Source organism: Aspergillus ruber (assembly GCF_000600275.1).
Source record: "Aspergillus ruber CBS 135680 unplaced genomic scaffold scaffold00017, whole genome shotgun sequence".
In the NCBI taxonomy this organism is placed as follows: domain Eukaryota; kingdom Fungi; phylum Ascomycota; class Eurotiomycetes; order Eurotiales; family Aspergillaceae; genus Aspergillus; species Aspergillus ruber.
Genome location: NW_024467313.1, coordinates 381573 through 409032, shown reverse-complemented (window position 1 = coordinate 409032; position 27460 = coordinate 381573). Strand labels below are relative to the sequence as shown.

Here is a 27460-nt window from a genome sequence, read left to right as displayed (position 1 = left end):
ATATCTCAGCCAAGTCGTTAGTGATTTGATAATGTATTGGCATGTCCAGCTGAGAAAACATAGCCCTGCTTAATAGCCCGTACTGATTTACCGTTTCAGTGTGCCGGTTCAACCCTGCAGCTGCTCGTTTCTCGCCCTAGCGGATTTCACCCACATCAAAATACAGGCAATAAGGTTCACAGTTGTAATGGAATCTACCACATCGGCTTTGAAGGTATAAGATTAATGATCGTTTGGATTCCTCGGTTGTGCGGGATTCGCCCACCAGACGGCGGTCCTTCTCCACAGCGACTTTGTCCTGATGAAATCTTTTGCAACTGCACATCCTTGATCCAAGTGACATTTGCTTTTTTTAACCTTTACATAGAACAGGTGCAATGGTTGTAGAGACCCCAATGTATACCTAAACATGGCTGCCGGTTGTCTCTGGCCATCGACATCTCCGTTCCGCCAGGTTTTGACAAAGGGAAGTGTGCTCATTGACTACCATGGAGGGTTTTTGGTACTCAATCCAATACTCATCCTGTCTCCAACTGTAATTTTAATCAACATATAATAATAGGTTATTAGTGAAAAAACGACGTTCCCGCCACACTTGATCAATACCTGCCATTGCCGAGGCTGGGCCTATGCCACACCTTCGTACCGACTACTCCCAGAAACAGAGGGAAGTCAAGTTCTCAGGGATGCTATAGATGTCTTCCAATAGGGTCAGAGGATATCTCCAAGCAGATAATATTGGCGGGGTCAAATGGCGGTGGTTATTTAGCATTGGCAGCAGCAGCTCATTCACAAATCCCCCGCCCCTTGGCCGTGCTTTCGATAATGGAATGCTCCAACTGCCAGTGATTGATATACCCATCCAGGTCGAGGTCTCCGAGAACGTGTGGTGAATTGTCTGGGGTGCTGGCAACGGTCAGCGACTCTATAAGGTGTGGGAAATTATCGATGGTTATGCCTTTCCAGAGAGGCCGATGGCAGATAGGCGGTTCAGGTGGATCAGTGCAATGTATCAAGCATTATGGGTCCCCAATGACTTCGCCTGAGTTTTAGGATTAGCATACCTCATTAGAGAACAGGAAATTGAATCCATCCTCCAAGAGCACCGACAATTCTTTCCAGCAACTTGGGGGCTGTCGTCGTCTAGCTTACCATCAACAGCTATTCTTCATGGCAACAGAGATGTCTTAGTGGATTCTGAAATAAAGTGCTGGAGTAGCAGATGTTTTGAAATCCTTAGGAGTCGATGTGATCCTTGAACGTTTCGAGGGATAGGGTCACGGATTTGAGGCTAAAGAGTTTATCGATTTGAACTCCGAGACAAATGAGGGGAGGCCTTTTAACCTGAATCTTAGAAGAATCATTGCTTTCCTAGAAAGCTATGTCTCCCTATAACAGAGCGGTATGACATTGCATGAATGTACGTAGTCCATACCGTTAGAACTCAATGCAAACTCAGACTTTCAACCGCCTGGATGAGATCTGAAACTGTTTTCATGGTCGTCTGATCGAAAGTAGCCATGCTGCCATCACTCGAGCCCATTGAGTCTTGGGTAAACGATGTGATTGGGTCATTCTGTTGCAAATGGACCCGAGCGAGAGCAGCAAACTCTCCCGCATGTTGCATAAAGCCATCTTCTTTCCAGGCCTCATTTACAACCACAGATGACGGTAAAGTCGCTATAACCTTTTCCCAGGCCTGTCCCCAGCGTTCTAGCGCGGTTCCAATGGGACCCGTGGATGAAGAAACCTGGGTAAAAGACATTTTCTCGTGAAATATCAGGCCATGAATTGCTGAAATGCATAAGTACTTTTTTCTCTCTTGGGGCGTGATGCCTTACCAGAAGCAATGGTAAACAGATTCAGCTTGCTGGCGCCCCAGAGCAGATTGCATTCCTCTGGCTGGGAGTGATTGGTGAATAGATCACGCACCACCTCCGTAAGCAATGGGGTCCGGCCCTTTCTCCACCTGTTGGACTGGACAGCAGCAAGGAATTCTGACGGTGAAGAGGCTTGAAACCAATCTTCCGGGCAAGTAAGATCGATATTCATCTCTGCCAGGACCATTCGGGGTACTGAATTATGGAAAATGACAAACGCGCAATCCAGGAGGAACACGTAGTTAAAGGTTCAGCTAGGTGTCAGTGTTTTGAATATGAGTTATCCCACTTCATTCACGTTCATACCTGATCAGCTCCTCATTCTCAATGTATTTATGCCATTGATCAGTCCCAAAGTCGGAAGTGATGGAGAAATTCCCATGCGTGGCTCTTGCGAGGCCCATTGCTCTTGTCGCCTATAAGTTTATTCGTCAACAACAGGGAGGAACCACAATTTGACTCTTAAAGACTTACTGCGACAAAGATCGTGAAACGATTTCGCTGGATGCGCAATTTGGCTGCATCATTTCCATCCCATTTCTGCATGATACACATGAAATAGGTTGCTTGTAGCGCGCTGATCTTCTGGCTATCTGATTGTTTGTCGATACTCAAGCCGGTGGTCTGTCCCGAAAATATGGGATTAGAAAAGACGATTTCTTCCATCATGTCCAGGAGATCCTTTGCCTCGCTACGATAGGATGAACTCGGTGAGGTACATGCACCAATCAGCACCATGGTAGACAAGAGAAGGGCGGGACAACGGCTGATCTCAAATGTCGGCCGATGAATTATTGGGCAATGTGGATACCAACGGTCCCAGAAGAGGTCGAGGGAGCTGACCAGGTGTTCTGGAGAGAAGAACTCAACGATGTCAGTTATCAACACAGCAGGTGTAGGATTCCTTTCGATAAAGGGGTGAAAAGTATCCCAAATCTCCCTGGCCTTGAGATGAACGGGATCTTCCGCAAAGAGACCGTCGGGGAAAGCCAGATCAGTATCCAGCTGATCATCGACCAATACTGCCTCGATGTCGTCGAAGAAAAACTCCCATGGATTGGAAGCACATGTTCGTTCTAGGGGGAGCTCTGGTTCGCTCAGCAAGTATCGTTTATAATTATATGCCTGGTCGATTCCACTCGCATGCGTGAAGTTCCGGAGGAAATCAAACCGATGAACGGCCTCGGACGTTTCTTTGCTGGCATCGAATCTGTCCTGTTTGATAGGCCCAGTGCCGCTATTAGAGTCTCGTGTTATCCTTGGTTCTTTCACCCGTTGATATGTACACTGGGTCTCGTATTGAAGGCATCCTGTACAGGGCTGACCTTGGCTACAGGCACGTTTCCGATCTGCACATCGATCGCACGCTTGCTTGCGTTTGCCTGACAGGGTCCGCTCTGGGATTTGCGAGCCCAATGCTAAGCGAGCATTACATGTCTTCCAATGGCGACGTAAGGCATCACTAAGACAATCAGCAAGTGTTTCCAGCTACGGAAATCACACTCACCTGCGTTTGTACTTGGAGTCGCAAAAGGAACATGAAAAAGGATAATCGGTACTATCTGCAATTAAGCCCTCAGTATATTGTCTCCTAGTGCTTTTAATTGGTCCCACCTACGAGTCAACGCATGCCTCTCCAAGTGCGCTTGCCTACCGAACGCTCGAGAGCAGACCGGGCACCGGAGTGACAATGTTGTGTCAGTGCTCATGATCGAGGATTTATAAAGTCCTATGTTCTCTCCATGAAAAATTGGATGGTAACTTCTTGGTTAATTGGTTTGGGGATGGCCGAGGATCATAGTAGTGGCTCGAGGCGGTTGTACGGCGGACTGTATCGACATAATGGACAAAGTTGTAGTATGCTTGTCGATGATGCCAACGTTGTTTGAGTCTCCCAATTACAAAAAGTCTAATAGATATATATTTTCAGGTCAATTCATTTTTTTTTTTTTTTTTTTTTCTCATTTCTCATTTCTTTCTCTTTTTGTTTCGCTTTTTCAAATGGTAAATGCACAAAATATTTAACAGATAACTCGTCATAAGAAAATAGAACGAAGAAAACAGACCGTACTCATACACAAAAACCGCAAAACGCAAACAATGCAAAGAAAAGCAACGAAAAGAGATGAAGCCGAGAAAAAAAAAAAAAAAAGACCGAGAATCGAGTCGAATTGGTGTCGAGGACGGTCGAGAACGAAAATGGACATAAGAAACGCGAATCACTGGTAAATAGCAAGAGCAGAGAAAAAAAAAGACAATATTGTAACGAACTCCGATAGCGAGAGATTACTGGTAAATGTTAACAAAAGTCCGCGAAGGCTGGAACTGGCGGAAAGATCATGAGCAAAACAAGATAGCGGCGACAATGTCGAGGAAACGGCACCGGTTGGTCGTCGGGGGTAAGACGCGATGCGTTACGAATCGATCTCCATCCCCATTCCCACACCAGCGTTCAATCCTCCAAACCCAGAATTACCGACTGGCTCTGGCTGAGCAGAAAGGGACTGAAGGAGAGGCACTCCAGCTTCCATTGTGTTTGTTCCGAGAGGTGCTTGAATGGACCCGTTGCCCGAGCGCTTGTCTGCTGCCTGGAGCGTCTCAGCTCCTTCGAAGAGGATTGGCGATGATTGAAGGTTTTGTACACAGGTTTCCCAGGTAGAGCCGACGAGACGGGCTTGGTCAAGGTCGTCGCTGAAGAGGTAGTAAGCAGGGCAATTGGCGACGGTGCCGAAAGCAGGGGCCACCGGCTGCGCCGCGACGAGGAACGCGTTCAGAGCGCGACTCTTCATCAAGATCTGGCAGTGTTGCAGGTAGTTCGAGTATTGGTTATCGATGTACTTCATCCAACCGCGCACGGCAGGGGCCATGTCGTCGTCGTCGCTAACGTTAATCCGTTGCCAGCTGATACCGAGAAGACGAGTCGCGTCATCGACCAGGGGTTCTTGGTGCGAAGGGCTCGAGCGGTTGTCGTCAGTCGTATTCTGCAGGCGATGTTGCATTGAAGAAAGCGCAATATCGTCTAATCCGGGCGCGCTAGGATCCAGGCGCTGAGACTTGCGACCCTGGACATCAGAAGACATGCCAGTCTGGGATCTCGAGGAAACCGGCGGTGCAGCGGCGGCTAATTGCTCAGATTTCTCTTCATACCAAGTACCCGTCTGGCTCTCCGCAGACACAGCTAGTCCAGTACGAGGGTTCAGCAGCACCATACCCTCGCCATAAATGGGCTCTTCCACGGGTTTTGGTGCGGGAGCAGGTGCAGGAGCAACGGGAGTAGCATTCATGGCCTCTTCAAAGCCGGCATCGTCACGCGACCTCTTGCGCGAGGGCTTCGAGGGAGATGGATTGGGGAGGCCAGTGGTCGTGGCATAAGACAGGGCTGAAGGGAATTGACCGAAGGCGTGGTCCTGGGGAGGAGAGAGGACCATTGCGGGTCCGTCGGACATCATAGAAGACATTGCGTGTGCGAGTATATCGTGAGTGGTTACGAAAGGGTTCGATCTGTCCTGTCTGTCCTGTGAGGTAAGCTCTAAAACAGCAAGGTGTGGCAACCTGTAAGACACGAGATTTATGAAAGTAAAAATGGGTATATATTGAGTCGCGACGAATTAGCTCGTGAGGATAACAGAGGTGGTCAAGGAGGTAGAGTAAAGGAGATGACGGTATATAGGAAGGTCACGCGAGAGGAATTGAGAGGATGATGTACTTGTAGTAGTATAGAAAGAGAAGTATAGTAGGGCAAAAGTGAAGAAGGATTCAATGGGACGAAAGAGGAAAGAAAGAGTAAATAAGAGGAAGGAAGAAGAGGAGAAGCGAGAAGATCAGACTAGGGCACAAAGCAACGGGAGTCACGGGAGAAACGCGTGATGCGAAAAGTAAGAAAGAAAGAGAGAGAGAAGCGAAATGACGGCTTTGCGATGCGCTGCGATGCGGAGAGAAAAGAAGCATTACCTCCGTTACGTTATGTTACGGTGCCAAGACAGCCCGGAGCCCAATTCCGGTGCCAGTTGCGCTGCCGGGCGGTATTGTATTACAATACCATACCTCCTGCTGAATCGGGATCCACACGATCCGAGGTGCGCTGCAAGGAATCTCACTTGATTGGTTCTTATGCATTAAATTGCGTATTTTGATTGGCCTTGACTCAGGGCCCAGTCCGCGCGTCGGCCCTCCCAGGCTTCCCTGCCAACGCCACTATGCTGTCTGATTGGTTGAAAGAGACAAAGCTCCTATTGGCCAATTACGAGCAGCCTCGGGTTGCTGCGGCCGACAGTCCGATGTGCGGGAGAGACCAGGTGCGCATATTTACATGCCTCAGGCATATATAGTAGCGGGTGGCAACATGGTGGACTTAAGCATGAAAAACATATCACTAAAAACCAAGTCTATTTTTTGAAGAATCCCTATAGAACAGAGAAAGAAAAGCAAAAAGGACATGGTCCAGAAATTAAAAAAAAAAAAAAAAAAAAAAAAAAAAAAAAAAAAAAAAAAAAAAAAAAAGGGGGAGAAGACTTGAAGGGGAAGCAAACCATATCCGACACCAGAGCTCGTGCTAGTCTTAACATGCCACAAAAAAGGACTTTGTAGGGTAATAAAATCAGTCCACCATGTCCCCAGAAAAGCATTTTGAGAACCGTTCAAAAGCGAAAAGTGAAAGCAAAAGAAAAGTAAATGAGTTGTAAGACCCCGGCTGCATTCCCTGCATGTCGCCGGTCCAGTTGAAAAAAAGCTAAATAAAAAAAAGAAAAAAAGCAACTACCTTTCCAGCTCTTCCCTGTATATCCTTCTTTGTAACAGGGGTCGTTATCGCGGCGTAATAGTTTCGAAAATCAGGGCATTAAGTATGAATTCGGATATACTCGGTCTGTGCCTTGTGTAAGGTACGCCTGTCCGCTTTCTTGGGTTTATAAAGTGCCATCCAAAAAAAAAGGAAAAGTAAGGCGCCTCTGGACCATCTCAATCTTGTCCAGGACAGACGGGAGCAACCCGATGGCATTTCACGGAAATTCGCTGTTTATGCGTTGCCGGTGCTGGCACCACCCAGCATACCCTTAACCCGGCCAACCGACTCGGGGGCGTAGCTTGGGCCCATGGTGCCCATGAACAGGAAGAATATGAGAGCGCCAGCACCGATGATGACGAACTTGCGCTGAGCGGGGTAGTTCGCTCCGTACTCAGCCCAGGCGCGACCAGCCTGGCCAGTGTATTCGCGGATCTTGTCGGCACCGAGCTTGTAGTAGACGAGACCAATCAAAGAAATTGAGTAACCGAAGAATTGGGTGCCAGTGACAGGGGTCTGCCAAATCATCATCGAAGCAGCGACCAGGAGGATATCCTTGAGGACACCGCAGAGAGTCATGACCAGCGAAGAAGTCTTTCCAATCAAGAAGACGACGGAAACGTTGAGCATGAAAGCAACAACGGCGTTGGCCAAGAGAGTCCAGATACCAACGTTGTAGATGTGACCCATGGTGAGGTTGGGAACCTCAAGGAAGAGAGCGGTGATACCGTTCATGACAGCGCAAACGGGGGCGAAGTAGTAGAGAGAGACCAGAGGGTCCATCTTGTACTCGGCGGAGCTGAGCAGGCGCTGGACCATGACAAGACGGGTGGCCTCGAACATGATACCACCAATCTGGAACAGGAAACCAATCAAGACGAACTTGATCTCGCCGAACGAGGCGATGACGACACCGAGGACGATGATGCCAACATTCATCAGGACCTTCAGGTTGACCGGAGCCATACCCATACCCCAGGTAGCGAACAAGACAGCGACAGGAGTGGTGGCCTATTTCTATTAGGTTCGCGACTCTTTCAACAATGGTACGGATGAATAAACGCACCTTGAGCATCTGAATGAAAGCGACACTCAGGTAGAGATAAGTGACATTACCGCAAATCAAACTCAAACTGAAGAAGAGACCGATGGGGACAATAGCGCGCAGGTAGACACGACCAGTCATCTTGACCGTCTTGCGACCATCGAGCAGAGTAGTGGTACGAGCCAGAACCTGGGTCATGAAAGTCGCGAACGACAAGTGCCATGTTGTGAGGATAATCGGGAAACCTAGAAACAATCAATGTTAGGATGCTGTTGAAATCTTCCACCTGGCCAGATGCGGAGAACTTACGAAATTGAGCATAGTCGAGGATGTGCTTGTTGAACAGGATAACACTGGAACTCAGAGCAATCCAGGCGCTGATTCTCCGTCAGTATATCATTGATCCAACTGATATTCGTATGGGTTTTTTTCTCACGTAACATAGATGGCCGGGTGGAAAGACGGCTTGGGAGGCTCCGGCTTGTCAACGGCGGGGTTGACGGTAGGCAAAGTGGGCTCAGGGCGGGAGACTTCGCCAGATTGTCTGGCCTTTTCACCTTCGGCGCTCATTGCGGATGTAAAGGAGGTGCGAATTTGCTTCTGTTGGTGGTTGAGGAACTGCTGGAAATCGAAAGGACGCGGCCGTAGAAGGCTGCTTTGACTGAACTTTGCGGAGGCCACGAGCGACGATTAGAAAAGGAGAATAATTAAAAGAGAGTGAACGAGTGAGTCAAGAGCTGGCAGGATTAGAAAATAATAAAGTGATAAGAAAAGCTGATCTAAAGCAGACGAAGAAGAATTATGAACATGGAAGAAGAGAAGAAAAAGAAGGGATGGCTGGAATGGAAGGATGGTTGTAGTAGAAGAGGTGGTAGCGCGGTGGTGGTTAGAGGGGAAAGACACCAAATTCTGTTCAGTAAGAGGCCAGACTGAATGCGGCACGGGTTTTTACAGACACAGGTAAAAAAAAAAAAAAAAAAAAAAAAGTAAAAAATAGAACTCCGTAGCAATGACAAGCAACAAAAGTCAAATGTTTACATACGTATCCGTACCTGTTTTTATTTTATTATTATAATTATTTTATCGCAGGGATTGGACCCCGAGTTTGGCTTCAGATCCGTCGATGGAGATGCGAAAAGGTGTACGTAGTCCTGGTATGGTTACCGTATGTTACCACGGTCCGACCTTTGGCGCGACTACTGTTTATGGCTTAGTGTATCCGCACACAGCAGACTCGATACTGAAAACTACGCTAGAGTTACTGTTTCATCTGATGTCCTTACCACGATATACATACGTTTTCAACTATGTAACAGTGCTCTAACACTACGGGGCACTGTGGCTATTCAGGGTGCACAAGTACAGCACTGTATATACTCTGTACAAATTACAGTATTTGCCTGGCAGTCTTATCAGCTGGGCGATACGCAGCTCGTGGCAAACGAATTAAAAAGAATAAAAAATAAAATAAAAAGTCCTTCTGTCAATCTTAAGGGGGCTCCACCCATCCGATGGACACTTCTTCGACCCCTTTTCGGCGGACAGTTCTTTATCCCAATGCGGTTTATGTCAGGTGATCATACGCTGTACGGAGTACTCTATTCTCTGCGGTACTCCATCTCGTTTTTGTATTCTATCATTAGTTCTTTACGGTTCACAGCGTACAGCGCACACAGGGTACAGAATCTGTCCTCCGGTCTGTAACTGTTCCACCCAAACGTCTCAATTCTGTAACATGAGGGCTCATATTCTCCGTGCAAGAGTACATGCAGTGTGTTCTCATGGTCAAGGGACTCTGTTGATCCAAATTAACACCGACCACCTGCATTACGCAAGCAGCGGCGCCTCCCCCAGCCCCAGTATGCCCCATGGGCTCCATGGACTCAATCCCGGCCACTTGTCCAGAGCGTCTTTTCCCGCTGACTGGTCCCTTGTCGAGTGGAGAATGCCCGGCGATCGAATTTTGCCTTGCCTTGACGCCATCTGTCCGGTTCACTACCTCTAACTGGTTGCTTTGGAACTGTGAATTCAGGGACTGATACTCCATGATACTCCACTCCATTACTACGAGAAGTACAGTAATATGTTTTATCTTTTGGTACTGGTTAGATGTGTTCAGCCAGTCCTGCATGTGGCAGGACAAACAGTCCACGTATGTACCCCAATACTAACAACCGGAGAATTAAAAAAAAAAAAAAAAAAAAAAAAAAGTCGCCTCTTCCCACATGTGCACTCCCATTGGCGAGGGTCAAAGCTCGTTATCATCCCAAAATTGGTCAAGCGCCAACAACGTCTTTCGGTTTCTGGAAAAAGATCTGCCCCTGCTTGCCGTTGTGGGCAAACGATAATCCTTTGGTGGAACTACTGAGAATACAGCCTCGGAGTCCCGGCAGGTTTCTATCACACTGAGTAGGAGTACAGAGCACTCCGTATGCCGTATGTCTGTTGGACTCGCTACGAAGCACTAAGTGCTATCGTCTGATACTAATATGTACCCTGAACTTCGTAATCAAACAAAGCCCGCTTCATACGAAGCCCTCTGGATCATTTCTCGGAAAAGGTGATCATTCGCAGGTGTCATCTCAACCACAGTTTGATCCCAAAAGCAGTAAGGTCAGGGTCCAGACAACATCGATCAATCCAAAGGCAACGCGTGCGATTGGAATTGGCTTGGTTGGTACGGAGTAGCACACTACGGACAACCTGGAACGGCGTGGACAATGCTGAACTTGCGTACTACCACTCGTGCACCCGAACCTGAACCGGTTCGGCTTGGACCCTGCTATGTTCTATACAGGGTGCTACTTTCTGTAGTACTTTCATCGTCGGGTACGGGACGTTTATCAGACTTAGATAGCTTAATCGGAGGGTACGCATTCCCCTGGTACCTGCCAAGAGTTCCTGAACGGGATAGTATGGCTGTTTGCAGAATCAAAGAGTACAGGGTAGAGTTCCGAAAATGCTACTTAATGATAAGAAATATAGCAATTGTGTCAATGGCTCAATTGTGAGGTTACTTCTATTATTGTATTCTGGACGCATTCTATCTTGATAAAAGCAACCACCGGAAGCGGTGTTATCTATACCTGAATAACTACTGTTGATGGACGTATATGTTCCCATCCCCGACCAACGATTTGCTGAAAATCTGCTGTTTTTCTTTTTCGCACATTCGTCATCCTCTGAATATTTTCCATATTGCCATCCCCTTTCCCAGGGCTCGATCCTCTTTTACACAATTCTAATCAAATAGGAGGTCCGCCCTAAACCTGAAACAGACATCCTTCTCCACAATTGTATGTGGCTGTCTGTCCGCTCTCTCTATCACGTTTCGTGTTTCCCGACCGCCCGGCCAAACCCAATCTGTCCACCTCACCGTCTTCTCTCGTCCTTTTCTCCTCCCTCTTCCTTCTTCTATCGGTCAACTTCACCTCATTTCTTAAATTCTCTGCAGTTTCTTCCTGCAGTTTTCTCTGTTATCGTTCATGCTGAGCCTCGCTCGCAAGACTTTGAATCGCGTCCCCAGCTTTCAGGATATTCTACAAGGCAGGATGACCCACCCCGACGTGTATGTGAGACCCCTCCTAGGCACCAAACGCCTACTCTCCTACGGCTCTCGGGCAATTGCTCCGTGGGGTTCTGATGAATGGCATTGATCAAATATGTGAGCAAAATGACTGACAATTGTCTCTGTCTACAGTTCTGTTGATGTTCTCGTCATTGGTGCAGGCCCAACTGGCTTGGGTGCTGCTAAGCGGTTGAACCAGATCGTACGAACCCAATCAGTCAAACAGAGGAAATATTGAGGAAATACTGACAATTGACTTAGAACAACCCCTCGTGGCTGATCGTTGACTCCAACGAGACCCCTGGTGGTCTTGCTTCTACCGATGTGACCCCCGAAGGCTTCGTACGTTCGCTCCTGATGAGATGAAATGGAAAAGAAAGAAAAACTGACTGGATAAAAGCTTTACGATGTCGGTGGTCACGTCATCTTCTCTCACTACAAATACTTTGATGACTGTATCAACGAGGCTCTTCCCAACGACGATGACTGGTACAGCCACCAGCGTATCTCCTACGTCCGCTGCGAGGGCCAATGGGTTCCCTACCCCTTCCAGAACAACATCTCCATGCTTTCCAAGGAGCAGCAGGTCAAGTGCATTGATGGCATGATTGACGCTGCCTTAGAGCACCGTGTCTCCAACACCAAGCCCCAGAACTTTGATGAGTGGATTCTTCGCATGATGGGTACTGGTGTTGCTGACGTCTTCATGCGTCCTTACAACTACAAGGTTTGGGCTGTGCCCACTACTAAGGTATGCCAACCTCAATGTCTCAGAGGAATTGCCAGAGGCTAACCAAAATAGATGCAATGCGCTTGGCTCGGTGAGCGTGTCGCTGCCCCCAACGTCAAGGCCGTCACCACCAACGTTATCCTGAACAAGACCGCCGGTAACTGGGGTCCCAACGCTACTTTCCGTTTCCCCGCTCGTGGCGGTACTGGTGGCATCTGGATTGCTGTCGCCAACACCATCCCCAAGGAGAACACTCGCTTCGGTGAGAAGGGCCGTGTTGTCAAGGTCAACGCCAACAACAAAACTGTCGAGATGGCCGATGGCACCACCATTGGTTACCAAAGACTCGTCTCCACCATGTCCGTCGACTTCCTTGCCGGCGCCATGGCTGACCAGGAATTGATCAGCCACACCAAGGAGCTCTTCTACTCTACCACCCACGTCGTTGGTGTTGGTATCCGTGGCTCTCGCCCCGAGCGCATTGGTGACAAGTGCTGGCTCTACTTCCCCGAGGACAACTGCCCCTTCTACCGTGCCACAATCTTCTCCAACTACTCTCCTCACAACCAGCCTGAATCTTCCAAGAAGCTCCCCACCATCCAGCTGGCCGATGGCTCCAAGACTGAGGACACCGAGGCCAAGGAGGGTCCTTACTGGTCGATCATGTTGGAAGTTTCCGAGTCTTCCATGAAGCCCGTCAACAACGACACTCTCCTGGCTGAGTCGATCCAAGGTCTCGTCAACACCGAGATGCTCCGTCCCAACGACGAGATCGTCTCCACTTACCACCGTCGCTTCGACCACGGTTACCCCACTCCCTCGTTGGAGCGTGAGGGTGCTCTGACCAAGATCCTGCCCAAGCTCCAGGAGAAGGGCATCTGGTCGCGTGGCCGTTTCGGTAGCTGGCGCTACGAGGTCGGTAACCAGGACCACTCGTTCATGCTGGGTGTGGAAGCCGTCGACAACATTGTCAACGGTGCCGTCGAGTTGACTCTGAACTACCCCGACTTTGTCAACGGCCGCCAGAACACTGAGCGTCGCCTGGTGGATGGTGCTCAGATTTTCGCCAAGAACAAGCAGTAATTTTATTATAAACCTATTATATGACATGTCTTTAATAATTAAATGAGGATGGAATAAAATATTTAACATGAATAAAGAGTATGTTTCAACGATAGATCTATGTAACGCCGTAACAAAAGCAATACTACTATCAATCCATCCCGCCGTCCATTTTCCCAATCCAGTATGCAGGAAGTTCGCCCTGCCCATCCCTATCTCCAATAAATTCCATTCTCGAAATAAATCCATCACACGATTGGCGCTGGAAAAGCACTGGAAGGATATCCACAGATCCATCGCGATCAGAGTCTTGTGGCGGGTGTCTCCGCTGGACGCGTCATGTCATTTTACTGAAATGAAGAGCCAAACTATGAGATTTGGCTTCGTTTGTTGTTTCGGGTTGATATATTTAGATCTATGATATAGTTTGGATACATGGATTTGGATATGTATATAGGTGGATTGTATCTGTTTGCGTATGTGCTGTAGTAGCTACCAATGGACATGGAACTAATATGTATCAACAAAGTACGGAGTACAGTGGCAACACCAAGCCACAAAACAATTCCTCCACACTTCGTACAGTAGTAAAATTTCGATAATAAATCCAACACGCCCAGCTGATTGATGTGCTTACGCTGAAATATACGTCATTGATCAAATGATATTAGTGATGGCAATATAGCCTAGAATATGGAGTATAGAATACGGAGTATAGGACTTGAAACACTCTGCCTGGTAAGCTATTCTTGGAATGAATGAAGATGGAGTATGTACTTGTATCTAGGTTTCATATGTAGGAGTAGAATATATGAAACGTGACATCGAACGATTGCGATGGATTAGTTGTGGTGGAGTGAAATATAGATACATTGTTGCGATTGTATATGTATGATGATTGCAATGATAATTACTTGCGGGAGTGATTTATATAACCCGACAAGGCTATGACTGTTATACAAGTAAATGTTAGGAACTAGCGTAGACCAATACTACTGTATTACTGCTATATATAGGATGGAGTCACTATATTACATCCAACCAAGCATCAACTTCCCTCAGTCACCAGTCATCAGTCACCAGTCACCAGTGTTCTAGCTCCCCTCCAATACCTCCACAAGTTTCACAATCCCAAGTAGATTCTAGATCATAGACATCAAGAACTACATATTACATATGACAATGTAACTCTCAGAAGAGGCAGGTCCCCCGCATCCGGGGCCGTAATAAAGATACGATGGTCACATCTCAACTGCGCGGGAACTCCATATACGAGAGCGGCAATATTGCATTCGTTGGAGTCTGCTTGTAGATCCCATCAAGACAGATAGCGAAGGTTGCCTGATTGAGTCATATGGCATCCGAGGAGGATTGAGGCTCTTGTCTTTTTCTTTTCTTTTCTTTTTAGAAGTAAAAAGTAAATTACGTCATCCAAGATGGAACCATTATCAAGGTAGTACTATGCATGAACCTGCCAGTCTATTCTTAAGTACTGTATCCTTCGCATTGCCAGAGCACATGAGACATCAGACCAGATCAGACCAGACCAAACGACGGGCATGCATTGCTATTCCAAAGAAGCTTGCTCATTTCACTATCCCATAAAAATATCAGTAACACCGAAAGAAAAAACAAACGCAAAAAATCAATTAAATAGATCACCCAATGGCCTCCGACGCAACTCACCCAATCCAAATACATTCGCATTATCCTCGTCCTTCTCCATCTCCATTAGCATATGGCTGACATGTTCCCGGTACACCCGAGACACCTCCATCATATGCTCCCACTTTTCGGGGTTGAGGGCCGTTTGGGGCGGCATATTTATTCCTGCAGGCGCAGATGCGATTGTGGTGGGCTGTGCGGTAGAGGGCTGAGTAGATGGAGTAGTGTGGGTGCTCCTATCCGGACGTTGAACATTGTTCGAGGCTAATAGCGCTGAGCCTTGGATACTAGCAGGACGTGAGCTGGACGTGTGGGTTTGGGCGGTGTTTGTCGTGCGACTCATGCTTTGACCTATTGAGTTAACTTGGCCCCTGTTTGTGGGCTGTCGCCTTCCTTTCTGCTCCTAAGAATTGATGGATTAGCAGACGATCTGACAGCCCTGATAGTCGTAAATTGGACAAACCTGTGGCGCGCTGATGGGGTGCCAACTGGTACGTCTGGTAGCTGGTCGAGGTAGCTCTGTCCACTGAGACACTGTCCTTTCCGTTTGATTGCTGGCGGCTCCGGTGGCATGTGCGCCTCGCTTGTTGCTAGAGCTCGAAGTTTTGCCCTCAAATGGTAACTGGCTGGTGCGTTTCTTTGGCATCAATTAGCATCGATCTGCGTGTGTAGAATGCATGTAGGCCTAATTGCAGTGGTTTACTTTAAACTTGGTGTCGCTTGAAGCTGCAGATATGCGGGAGCCTGCAGATACGCGGGCTTTCTTGCCTCTGTTCTGAGAGACCATGCTTGAGACATGAGAGGTGTTGTTATTTTCGCTCTCAGTGGCATCAGGTTCGGGGGCATCCCTCATATGGGCGTCAGGCTGGGGTATATTTCGTTCATCCTGAATCGACCCAGGCATCTTGTTGTCTCGAGAATTGGGAGAAGTCTGATGGATTGGATGGGCGAATTGTACTGATCGATTCTTCTCTTTGTTAAAAGAGACGAGCATCGAGTCTAAACCACGATTGAGTTTCGAGGTCTTTTCTGTATCTGAAGGCTGAAGTGGTTGGTTCTCTATACAAAACGTTAGCGTTGTTGAATGACAACCGCTGATATACTAAACCTTTTCCCTTTGTTCCCAAGTGACAATAATCGTGTTCTGGCAAGGTATTCAAGGAAAGGTTTTCAAATAAAGTCCTCAGAGACAATGCGTCCTGCTGTTCTGAGTCAGTGGGAGAAACGATATATGAAAGAGTGAAGAAAGAAAAAAACAACCTGTATTTCAGGGAACTGGGTTGAGTATTGGGGAAAGGCAAACAAAAGCCTAGGATTGATTTGGCGAGTCGGAAACAGTGAATGCATGCGTTCGTGATGCTGATAAGTTCCTGATGCCACACGTCTTCCAAGGGATCGACGATGACCCTCCAGTGAATAAGGAGCCCTGCTCGACTCTCCATAGTCCATGCGACTAGATGGCGAACCCGAGCCCAGACCATCCTCCTGCATACCAATGACCGGCTCCATCGCCGTTTCATACGAACCATATTCATACGAGCCCTCGTATGTCGTGTCAGAGATCTCGCGTTCAGGATACTGTTGAGGATGAGGATGCTCGATGACCCTAGAATCCGACAGAGAAAGCCCATCATTTATCCAATAGTCCTCGAGTTGTGAAGATGGATAACGCTTGTATTCATAGTCTGCATTGAATACAGAACTCGCTTCCGAGTCATAGTCCTCGTCAGCAGCTGAACTCGACCGGAACGACGAGGGGACATCTGCGTCGATAAGGGATGCTAGGTCGTCACCGAAATCATCGTCATAGAATTCTGGTTCGAGCGCGCGGAGCCGTTCGTACAGGCGATCGAAGATCTGCTCGATGTGATCATGGATATCGTCGCGGCTTGGGACGATTCGGGTTGGGGGGAGACGGATCATGGCCATTTTGTATACTTTGTCAAGGTTGGTTTGCTAAGAAAGAGGAGAATTGAAATGACCTTACTACTATTCATTTTCATTTTCACTCCGAATCTTAAAAGGCAGGTGCAGCGGGCAAGTGTGTATAGCATCGCCATTACTCAAAATGGAAAGTGTCTATTCATTGCTTGACAATGTCCGAGTAATTGTACAAATGTTGTCGAGTATATAGCTTCAAATGTTACATATTATGGCAGTTATATTTATAGATTGACTCGCCTCCATATAAATAGCTGCTTATGCAATGGAAATGCACAGTCAATGTGTTGGTGGTTTTGGCTGCAGAATGCAGATACTCACCACCAGTAGAAAACGACACTGATTTACTCAACCAAATCAGAATGGAATAAGGCCAGAGATCAGATATCAAATAGAACTCACTACTCCGTAGATGGTGGTGGATAGGCAACTCCCCCTATAAAAAAAACACTGCACTAAAATTATTATGTATTTGGCTTGAGCTCCCTCTCTGTACTATCCTCTTCTCTCCATCTCTCTCTCTCTCTCTCTTTTTTTTTTTTTTTAACTCTTCGTTCTCCTCTCCATTTTATCGTCCTGTTCTTTCTTTATCCTCGAATCACTCTCGCTTTTCATCCCCCAACCTGCCATATATTCCTCCCTCTCTCCGTCTGCCTTTCCCGCACTTCTCCTTTCCTCCCTCCTCTCTTCTCCCTCTTCCTTCCTCTGCCCGCTTATTGCTCTCATCTCATCTCTACGCCCTCCTCTCCCCCCTCTTTCTCTTACACGGATCTGGCCGTACCATGCCTCCGCTGTACTTACGACCGCCGCCATAATCCGTCGGCCACACCCCTCTCGACTTGCTCGCTCGCTTTTCTCACTCTCGATCGCTACTTTTGGTGGCTCTTTCTCCGTCCTGTCGTTCACAACCGTCGTTTTCTCGTCATCTTCCTTTTCGATCTCCTTTCTGACGCGTACTTTCTCTCTTCATCGCTCCGTCCACCTTCCGTCCATTTCTGTTCTAAGTGCCAGGGTGGTTGGGTGACTTCTCCCCTCACCGTCTCTCCGCCTTCGGTCCCGATCCGGTTTCCTTCGATAATTCCATTCTGCTAAGCTCTCCCTATCCCCCTCTATCCTCTGTAACATACCCGGTTACGGTGTTCTCCCGTTATGGATGGGGATCTCAGTCTCTCCCAATCCTTGGGGGGTCTCCGGATCGCGAATCCAGATGATTCTTCCCTGAATTCTTCCGAGGAACCAGTGGCTTCGGCCCCCGAGGCTGCTGCCTCAATAGCCCCCGATGAGAAAACGGGTGACCCCGAATCACCATCCAGCTCTGTACCGGAACCTCCTCCGTCCTCTCAATCCTCGATACCCCCTTTCATTACCGAAGAATCCTCGCGATATGCTCCGGATGCCGCTTCCCTCAGATCTTATTCCAGACGGACTGAAAATCGAACATCCATCTATTCCATCTCCGATCCGCAACCGCAACCGCAACCGCAACCACAACCACAACCACAACCACAACCACAACCAACACAACCACAATATACTCCTTACCTTCCTCAGCAGCATTCGCAATCCCCCACTTCCTCCCGTCCTCTCTCCGCTTTCTACTCCAACGGCTCCTCGCCCGCATTGGTGGCCCGCGAAGGCTCCTACCGTATCCGCACCGACTCCGCCGCATCATCCGCGTCGGAAAGTCAAGCGCGGGTTGACTCTCGTGGTGGCTCTTCTGCGCTCCATGCTGGCGTACCCGCCCGCGACAACACGCACAGTGATCGGTCTTACCGACCAGCTCCCCATAACGGACCGATGGTGATGCGTCAACCTTCGAGGGCCCATACTCGCCCTGCAGCCGCTGCTCCGCTTAGCGGAGCTCCATATGGAATGGAAAATGGCCCGAGTCCAAGCAGTGAAGAATGGCAGCATCGTGGTGCGGCAGTCGCAGTGCGACAGGAGATCGATCCAAATGGGAAGCCGGTCGCTCGTTACATCAAAAAGGGAGTCCGTGATTTTTCGTTTGGGCACACGCTCGGCGAGGGCTCTTACAGTACCGTTGTGCTGGCGACAGATCGCCAAACATTGAAAGAGTACGCCATCAAAATTTTGGACAAACGGCATATCATCAAGGAGAAGAAGGTCAAATACGTCAACATCGAGAAAGATACTCTCAATCGACTTACGGAACATCCTGGTATTGTCCGTCTCTATTATACGTTCCAAGACGAGCGATCGCTTTATTTCGTGCTCGACCTCTGCAAAGGTGGCGAACTGTTGGGAGTGCTTAAACGAATGACTTCGTTTGATGAGGAGTGCACACGGTTCTACGGTGGTCAGATCCTGGACACCATCGATTATATGCACAAGCGCGGCGTGATCCATCGTGACCTCAAGCCGGAAAATGTCCTCCTAGATAACCAAATGTACGTTAAGATCACCGATTTCGGGACAGCCAAGATTCTCAAGAGCCAAAGGCGCCCCGATCACAATCCGAGCGGGATGCCTCTGTTCGACTCGAACGAAATACCCGAGGAGGAACGGGCCAGCTCCTTTGTCGGAACCGCCGAGTACGTCAGTCCAGAGCTACTTACGGATAAGAACGCCTGCAAGGCAAGCGACCTGTGGGCCTTTGGCTGCATCATCTTTCAGCTCCTGGCCGGTCGGCCACCCTTCAAGGCCGGAAATGAATATCAAACATTCCAAAAGATCGTTGGGCTCGACTACGAGTTTCCCCCCGGATTCCCTGCGGTCGCTCGTGACCTCGTGGAACGCCTTCTCGTTCTAGACCCGGCCCGCCGTCTCCCGATTGAGCACGTCAAAAACCATCCCTTCTTTGAGGGTACAGTGTGGGGGCCCGAATTGTGGAAGCGCAAAGCCCCACGGCTCAAGGCGTACGTCCCGCCGCCGCGCGAGCCGATCAAGTTGAACGGGGGTGAAGGGGACAGTTTCCCTCCCAATGTCACGGCAGCACCCTCAACTACTACCAACACCAGTTCACGAGTGGTTCCCCGACTAGTCACTGAGCTCCCGCCCCCTAGCCAACTCGATGTTGAATGGTCACCAGTTCTGACCAAAACAAATGAGAGGATTCTCAAAATGGGAAATCAGGTGGTGTTGTCTTCGCCAGCCTCCCATAGCCCGGTTTCGAAGGGAGGTGAATCCGAAACGACAAAGAAATTCTCCCGATTTTTCGCAGGGAGTACAACCAAGAAGCGGCAACGGTTGGTCATGGTTACTTCATGTGCGCGTATAATCATGGCAGCATCTGGAGGGGATGAGAAGAAGGCAAAGATGGAGATTTCCCTTTTAGCAAATGGAACTCAATATCGGACCACAACGGACTCGAAGGGACTTTCGTCGTGGGTTGTGGACACGGTATGTTTAACTCCTCGGTTCCCTTATTACAGGCTAATCTGACTTTTTGTTGCTCCAGCGAGACAAACGTTTTTCTTTCGAAGACCCCAAACCGTCCTCTAGCAACCTCGGAGTCACAGCGCTATCCGCGCAGGAATGGCTAGACTCACTAGATCGTGCAAAGGAGATGGCTTTAACTCAACACAACAATGGTGCATATTCGGGCGATGAAACATTCCGTGATCTTTCTTCGGGCATGTCCAGCCATTCGAACACCCTTGACCGCAGTTCCGAAATCCACGCGGAAGCCGCACCACCGCCTGGACGAGCAACCCTAGTCAAGCACCAAGCCACAGATTCAGAATCAGTCAAGGGGAGAAAGAGATTTAGTCGGCGCCATTCCAAGAACGGTCTTGCGGCTGTCTTCTAGTTCAGCCGCCTTTTTCATTCCACCTACGTACCTAACTACCTTTGTGAAAAGGATTGCTTTTCCTTTCCTCTTGTTTGATCTCGTTTCTGAACCTTTCTCAAAGCTCGCCTTTGGATCAGACCAGCCGTTGTGCCGGAACACATATCCGATTCTATCTATGGACGTTTTGGCTATTCGTCTCTTTGCTCCTTGCTTTTACTCTCACCTCTATCGGCATTATCGATGGGTCTGCCCTGAAACGGCATCATCTCACATTTCCCACATTGGCAGATATCTTTTTGTCGGGTTATTGATATCCGTTGGAATTTGGTTGTGACCTTTAGCCGATTGTCATCCATTTGTTTCTTTGCATTTGTAAGAATTGTTTTCCTTATGGCATGTTTGGATTCTCGTCTTTGCTTCTTGCATTTTGCAATGATGAGCGTGTGTTTTTGCATTTAGATTGGTTGGAAGGAGCATGCATTGTCCTTCGTCATTTCTTATTTACACTTCTCTTTTATTCTCTTTTCCTTCTCCTTTGTCTTTTACCTTCCTTTACCTTTCCCTCCCCACTCTGGTGATATATATCTCTTGGTTGAAGTCGTGGCAAGAGCACAGCTTGACTATTTGGCATGCCTTGGTCAACCGTGTCTACATCAGTATCTTGAGCGGTTTTGAAAGTTGGTTTGATTCCCTTTTTTTTTTTTTTTTTCATTTTCTCTCCTCCTTCCTTTCTTTTGTCCTTTTCTTCTTTGCTCGGCTCTTGCTTGATACACAATTATGTTCTTGTCATATAGCTTTTCTTTTTCCTCAAATGCCACTCCATACAACCAAGTCATTTCCCAGAATGTATCATTTCCCTTGGACATCCTGGCTGGTTCGTTTGCTTATTTTTTTTATACTCTCTTTGCCCAGACACCTATATTGCCTCTCTTCTGTTATTTAACTTGTTAGGGTTTGAAAGTTGGATTAAGCGTTTGGTTTACACGTACAGAATTTAGTGGATAGATTCAGAATCAATCAGATTGGTACCGAGATCATTCGTTTTCTTGTTCCAGTCCCGTAGAATAATGTACGTACTCTGTACATACATCCATTAAGTGTGTATTAAACCCCTATCTATGATTATTCCTCAAGTATAAAAAGCAGAGGAGAGAGACACAGAGTAGAGTATAAGTAATGCCATCAAATAAACAACCAATCAATCCGTGACTCATCAAGTTCTTGAATCCAATCGAAATCATCATTATCATAATCATCGCCGTCATAAGGAGCGGCATAATCAGTATTCCCTTGCCTGTGTCTAAACCACTCCTCCCTCTTAAGATCCTGCTTCCGCCACATAAGACTCAACACCCACGCCGCATTCCGCACATTCACAGTGGCAATCGCATAATACAGCGCAGACAACCTATCCAATATAAACGGTCTATGGCTCGAATCCCGACACTCCGCGCCTGCGATGAAAGTGGGCCAGATAAGGCATTTGAAATGTGGATCTTGGGGAGGAATCATGGCAAGTTGGTCGATGAGGATGTGTGCGACGGCTGAATGGTCGTGCGGGAGGCCGAACCATTCGCTTGTGGATGGGAAGGAAGAGCCGGAACGCGGGCGGGAGAGGACACGGCTTGTGTAGAGGTAGACGGCTGCTTTGTAGGTCGTTGCGAGGGCGATGCGCGGTGCTAAGTCTGGAAGGTAGAGGTAGGATTGTAGGTCGATGGCCCAGGCGATGGGATCGAAGGCTTGGATGTGGTTTAGGAGGGCTTGGGGGGATTGTAGGGGTTTGGAGTTTGGGGGGAGGAGGGAGGAGGAGAAGAGCATTGGGGGTTGCTCTTGTTGGTCCTGTTTTTCGGTGGTGGTGGTGTCAGCGTGGCAGAAGCGGGCGTGGACGAAGAAGATGACTTCGAGGAGGTAGGCGGGACAGCCGACCCAGGAGGTCTTTTCGAGGCGGCGGAGCGCTGTTGGGCCCATGGAGGGGGAGTAGAAGGGTTTGGAGAGGACACCGGGTCGAGCGAGGGTTGAGCCCATGAGTTCGATGATGAGACACCCGTCGACGGTTAGTGTGTCCAGCCAGCCGAGGATCTCTTGGGAGCGACTGGCGTCGAACCCATGTTGGCGACTGTTTAGCAAGTTCTTTGCTCCTTCCAAGTGATATTTCCATGCTTCGTCGCCTGATTCAATGGCGTCCATCAGTGCGAGAACCATGATGGCTGCCGCTGTCTTGTCGTCGTTCCGTTTGACCGGATCACGGATGTCTTGGGATAACTGGCGAAGGGCCCGTTGCTTGAGCCCTAAGAAATGTTCGTATACTTTCGAGGACGGACGACGAGACATGGAACTCGTCACTTCTCTTTCCACTTCCTTGGGGGTTAAAAGTGTCCCGTTGGCTGTCGGTTCGCCCGTTGACCACGGCATTGGCGAGAAGTCACCATCTGCCAGAAGCGCATAGTGCAAGGCTCCCGTAGCGGATAGAGCATTGGCGAGAAGGGGAGACTCTCCAACTAGGGAGATGAGATCACGGTATGGATTCTGAGTGTTCGCATAGAGAACAAGATCGGCTGCTGTTTTTTCGTTGACTATGGAGCTACGTGTCAGCACGTCTCGAAAGCAGAATTGAATGGCGACATACAATGAAATATGTAAAATCTCGCCAATCCATTGATATCTTTTAAAATAGGATCAATCAAGCTTGACGGAATATGGGTATCATCCGTAGAGGTGTTCCGGGATGCAGAAACCTGACCATTATTCCTTCCCCGCTGCTGAGCAGCCCCAGAAGAGCCCGGTACGGACAGTTTATTTGAGCCGTTAGGAACAATGACTCGATTCGACGTATTTGGGACAGACTGTTTAAAGACTTGGATTGTAGACGGAGGATTCGTGTTCTCGATTGTTGCCGGTACTGACAATTCGTTCGGCTCCCCAGCGCGACGAGGATTCTTCTTCGTGATTTCTTCAAAACTGCGGCCCATCATCTTTCCACGACTAGCAACACCTCCCTTGACCCAAACGAGAGGTTTCTGATATCCCAAGCATTCCTTTCCGGCATCTCGACACTTTTGACAGGTGGGCTGGCCATTGTCGCAAATAATGCGCCGACGGCGACAGGTATAACAACCTTTAGCAACCATGACTTTGAAGGAGGTCTCTGCGGTCTGCTGGTGAGTCTTGTAAGTCCGAAAACCGGGTCAGCGGAGAATCGTGTATTTCAAGTTGACAGCCATACTCGACGACAGTCAAGCGTAATCGGGTGGCGGTATAGCCTGATAGCACTGCGACAACATCTCTGAGTTTAGTCAACGGTGACGGAATGGAAAATTATAATCTCCTTAACAAAGAAGAGAGCATTAGAGTCAAAAGACAGGATCGCAACAAAAAGAAGATGTGTCAAAGAAGTTGACTCGAAGATCTCGAAAAGAACAGCGGGACCACCCTGCTGAGTCATCTCTACTAAGGCTAACTAACTAACTAGACCCAGATTGGCTAATGATTCTCGACTGTATGGTTTGTAGCTTATTTTGACCAGCTCAATGTCGACTATCTCGGAGATTCTCGGTCGATCGGAGCAAGCAAGTGCGCACTACACTATCTCTGGATATTATACAGTACAAAATGACGTAGATGGGATGTACACAGCAGATTACACAGGCCGGGAGTCCTTTTGACAACCTAAGCTTCTAGAAGCCAAGACGGTGGACTCAGTCGGATCATTAATCCATACAATCGCCCTAGCAACTCTTAAGCCAAAGTACAAAGTACTACAGCAGCTGCAAGTCATGGCCAAGAGGATGACAAGATTGGGATGTTTGCGTCTTCCGTCTGCAGACATTCTGCCCCTTGCAGGCATAACTGCTTGTACTTGTAACTATATATGTACAAGACGCGCGGACGAAGATGTCATATGCGATTCTGCCAGTACGTAGGATAAGTATCCTTATGCTGTAAGAAATGGAGGGTTCAATAAGCTTGCTTCCGGCTGAGAAGACGTCTGTGTCTCTTATAGGACAGTCTGGAAGATATTCAATTGGACCTGGGGGCTCAATTGCCCGTCCTATGCATATAATAGCACGAGTTTAAAGTAAACTTGAAAGACCAGAGATCTATAATAGTTACCATCAGGTTGAGTGCCCTGTGTCGAATTGTTTGTCCCTGTACCGAAGCGAGGCGGTCACCACCAGCAATTCCGGATTGGTCGGTCGCGTTAACCTTGTCAGACACCAGTCCGGATACGGAAGTCATTATACCGCATGCAGTATAGCTTATACATTACTATACCCAAATAGGAATGGTTCCTAGTACATGCCAGCTGAAAGGAGGAAATGGTTACCCGATTAAGCGAACTGCTTCCAAGATAGATTGGTGGTATATCATTTTCACACACCCTCCACCGGTCTAGTTGCCAATTCTTATGCTTTTTGCATTGTGTTTCTTAATTGTTATGCAGCCCTCCTTTACGCTGTGTATGTGTGTCAGTTTTCTTTCTTTTCTTTCTTTTTTTTGCAGCATCCCAGTACAGTCTCCCATGGTGATCCCGGTGTTTATTTATATGCATTGCATCAAGTGGGACCTTTTTCCACAATACGATTCAGATCTTTTTTTGCTAGAGGTCAGAGACTAATTCCACTTTCAACTAGTTACGGGCCTAGCTTCTTTCCTCGAAACGATATTCCTGTGCGCCGCAACTCGACTCCATAAACAACTGCTCCGTCCGCTGTTTCAAATCATCGTTGCGGGGAACACAAAAACACCGGCGACACCTTCGTGCCGACTCTCTTCCTTCCTCGTCTCCAATTTTACGAGTCGAATACAGTCGATTATAATCTCTGGCTTCCTGCTTTGTATGGGAGATTGCACTTGCAGCGCGCGCCTGGGGTGTCTGGTAATGCATCACTGACCGACCCTTCTCTGCGAGCCTACGCCTATACGCGCCGCCTTAAAAAACCGGCCATGACAAACAGGAGGTCGACTACCTCTGTTACCGAAATGGTCTCTCAGGCCCATGTTCTCGATCGCCCTGTGCCCCCGCGAAATGCGACTTCCTCTGTGGTGTCGCGCCACAGCCGTCGACGCTCTGGCCACTCTCATCACGGCGGTACCACTCGACAATCGCAGAATGATTTTCCCATTTTCACGCATACGGGCGATGTCGAAATTGTTATACGCGCGGGAGGACAGGAGAAACGATATTTGTTACATCGGTTGATATTAGCGCAGTGTTCGGGATTCTTTGCGGCTAGCACTAGCGAGGAGTGGTCAAGGCAGCCTGTATCAGCTGTATCAGGGCCGCCAAAGCCAGATGGCAGTGCCATGTCGAGGATGACTGAGGATGATACACTGTCTACTGGATCGACACTTGCGCAATCGGATGTTGGAGGGATGTCTCGTCCGATCGAAAAGAGAAGGTTGAGGTTTGAGCTGGATTGGCAAAATAAAGCAGAAGACGAGGAGCCAATTCTAGTCCAGAAGGTTGGTGCTCTCACCATGGAAAAGCAAGCATGCCTAACATTTGTCAGCCACCAAGCTTTTCTTCAGCCTTTGCGAATGCGGTTCAACCCCCTCCGGCAGTGACCAAACCATCAGGGTCACAAGCAGGTTTCTTCCGTTCAATGGCCAACTTGACAGGCATGCAATCAACGAACAATTTGCCTCATAATAACACATCAGACGAGCTTCCGCATCCGCTCATTCGCGACTACGATAACCTATTCCGTCTATTCTACAACCATTTCCCGATCCTAAACAGCGTCAATATCGCGACGGCCTACGCAGAATCCAAGTGTCTACTCGGCCTGGCCGACATGTACGACGCTCTACCAGTCACAGGTCCACGAGTTGACCATCACCTCCTGGGCTTCGGAACACGATTATTCAAGCAAATCGCCAAATACCCACCCAGCTACCTAAAACTAGGCTACATGGCGCGCAGCCGAGTCGTCTTTTCAGAAGCGCTTATCCACGTCGTCGGTCAATGGCCAGCCGCCCTATCCCACCTACGTAACGGCTCCTACCCCTCCGTCCCAGACTCCGTCCTTGATATCATTGAAGACAAAGTCGAAGACCTAGAAGACATGAAAGCCCGCGTCGACTCCAAACTTTTCCGCTTAACCCTCACCACCTCGCGCGGCGAACGCGTGAACCCCAACAACGCATACCTAGATTGGCTCGCCGTCTCTCTCTTCCGCCAATGGCTCGTCGAAAGCACAACTCCTCCACCAGCCCCAATCCTCAAGAACTCGCCAACCCCGCACCAAACTCACCATCGACACACAGAATCCTCCACATCATCATCCCACAGACCACCATCTGCGAGTCATTCTTCTGCTTCATCGCCGTCGCCAGCGAAGGTATACCGCCTTATTGGCTCCTCATCCTCACAAGCGTACTTGGCGCATGACGATCTCAAGCGCTTTCTCAAGGTCCACCCGACGCCGTCGTCGGACTCGCTTTATACGCGGGACGTGCTTAAGCGCTTCGAGCGCAAAATGGATGAGATTAAACGGCTTGCTAGGGAGATTGTCAAGCCATTGATGCGGAATTTCCTCGAGCTTGATCTTAAGGGCACTGCAAGTGGGACTGCGAGTGCTGAACAGGGGAGCAGAACTATGGAGTTGCCGTATTTGACTTGTACGAAGATTGAAGATGCGGATATTCCGTGGAGGTGACCTGGCCCTATTTCTTGGTTGTCGATACGCGAAATAAACCACGAAATATCTACAATACGATACGCTGTCCGTCTATTATATCGATGTCTCTCACTCTCTTTCTCTCATCATATTTGATGCTTAAATTCGATCTTTTCCGGCACACAGTCTTCTCGTTTGACTGCATATTATCACTCGTTATGGCCTAATCATTATTATCCTCATACTATCCAACCGACGACCGCAATGATGTCCTTATAAACGTGTCTATGAGTTATGACCCTCTGAGCGGACAAGGGAAACTATCATCTGATTCGATTTACCCTGTTTCAATTGATGTCCGTTCGCTTTTCTACTGTCACACTGATACCTAATTATTTGTGTTTTTATTGTTTGCGAT

The 27460-nt window shown here is 48.4% G+C and overlaps 8 protein-coding genes across 8 annotated transcripts; 3 read left to right on the top strand and 5 right to left on the bottom strand.

Moving 5' to 3' along the window:
- Positions 1–1444: 1444 nt before the first annotated feature.
- On the bottom strand, positions 1445–3589 carry EURHEDRAFT_516185 (uncharacterized protein; the record flags this gene model as incomplete). The annotated part of the gene is made up of 6 exons (XM_040786448.1): positions 1445–1794; positions 1842–2075; positions 2179–2296; positions 2355–3342; positions 3388–3442; positions 3499–3589. The coding sequence occupies 6 exons, from the start codon at positions 3587–3589 to the stop codon at positions 1445–1447; spliced, it is 1836 nt and encodes a 611-aa protein (XP_040637958.1).
- Positions 3590–3824: 235 nt separating this feature from the next.
- Positions 3825–5762, bottom strand: EURHEDRAFT_413495 (uncharacterized protein). The gene has a single exon (XM_040782184.1). The coding sequence runs from the start codon at positions 5336–5338 to the stop codon at positions 4295–4297; it is 1044 nt and encodes a 347-aa protein (XP_040637957.1). The 5' UTR covers positions 5339–5762; the 3' UTR covers positions 3825–4294.
- A 997-nt stretch (positions 5763–6759) lies between these two features.
- Positions 6760–8551, bottom strand: glfB (UDP-galactofuranose transporter). The gene is made up of 4 exons (XM_040777652.1): positions 8142–8551; positions 8015–8082; positions 7727–7950; positions 6760–7671 (listed from the first exon to the last, which is right to left on the bottom strand). The coding sequence occupies exons 1-4, from the start codon at positions 8273–8275 to the stop codon at positions 6895–6897; spliced, it is 1203 nt and encodes a 400-aa protein (XP_040637956.1). The 5' UTR covers positions 8276–8551; the 3' UTR covers positions 6760–6894.
- A 2399-nt stretch (positions 8552–10950) lies between these two features.
- On the top strand, positions 10951–13230 carry EURHEDRAFT_413493 (protoporphyrinogen/coproporphyrinogen oxidase). The gene is made up of 5 exons (XM_040782183.1): positions 10951–11273; positions 11406–11475; positions 11535–11615; positions 11674–12024; positions 12076–13230. Exons 1-5 carry the CDS (start codon positions 11191–11193, stop codon positions 13084–13086), a joined length of 1596 nt encoding a protein of 531 aa, XP_040637955.1. The 5' UTR covers positions 10951–11190; the 3' UTR covers positions 13087–13230.
- A 1480-nt stretch (positions 13231–14710) lies between these two features.
- EURHEDRAFT_403610 (uncharacterized protein) lies at positions 14711–16659 on the bottom strand (the record flags this gene model as incomplete). The annotated part of the gene is made up of 4 exons (XM_040780237.1): positions 14711–15133; positions 15194–15367; positions 15434–15789; positions 16137–16659. 4 exons carry the CDS (start codon positions 16657–16659, stop codon positions 14711–14713), a joined length of 1476 nt encoding a protein of 491 aa, XP_040637954.1.
- A 1161-nt stretch (positions 16660–17820) lies between these two features.
- EURHEDRAFT_403609 (PDPK1 family serine/threonine-protein kinase) lies at positions 17821–20440 on the top strand (the record flags this gene model as incomplete). Its single annotated transcript, XM_040780236.1, has 2 exons — positions 17821–20031; positions 20090–20440. The coding sequence occupies 2 exons, from the start codon at positions 17821–17823 to the stop codon at positions 20438–20440; spliced, it is 2562 nt and encodes an 853-aa protein (XP_040637953.1).
- Positions 20441–21604: 1164 nt separating this feature from the next.
- Positions 21605–23550, bottom strand: EURHEDRAFT_458386 (Zn(II)2Cys6 transcription factor; the record flags this gene model as incomplete). The annotated part of the gene is made up of 2 exons (XM_040784499.1): positions 21605–22995; positions 23049–23550. The coding sequence occupies 2 exons, from the start codon at positions 23548–23550 to the stop codon at positions 21605–21607; spliced, it is 1893 nt and encodes a 630-aa protein (XP_040637952.1).
- A 1852-nt stretch (positions 23551–25402) lies between these two features.
- Positions 25403–27081, top strand: EURHEDRAFT_403607 (uncharacterized protein; the record flags this gene model as incomplete). The annotated part of the gene is made up of 2 exons (XM_040780235.1): positions 25403–25885; positions 25933–27081. The coding sequence occupies 2 exons, from the start codon at positions 25403–25405 to the stop codon at positions 27079–27081; spliced, it is 1632 nt and encodes a 543-aa protein (XP_040637951.1).
- Between the last annotated feature and the right edge of the window lie 379 nt (positions 27082–27460).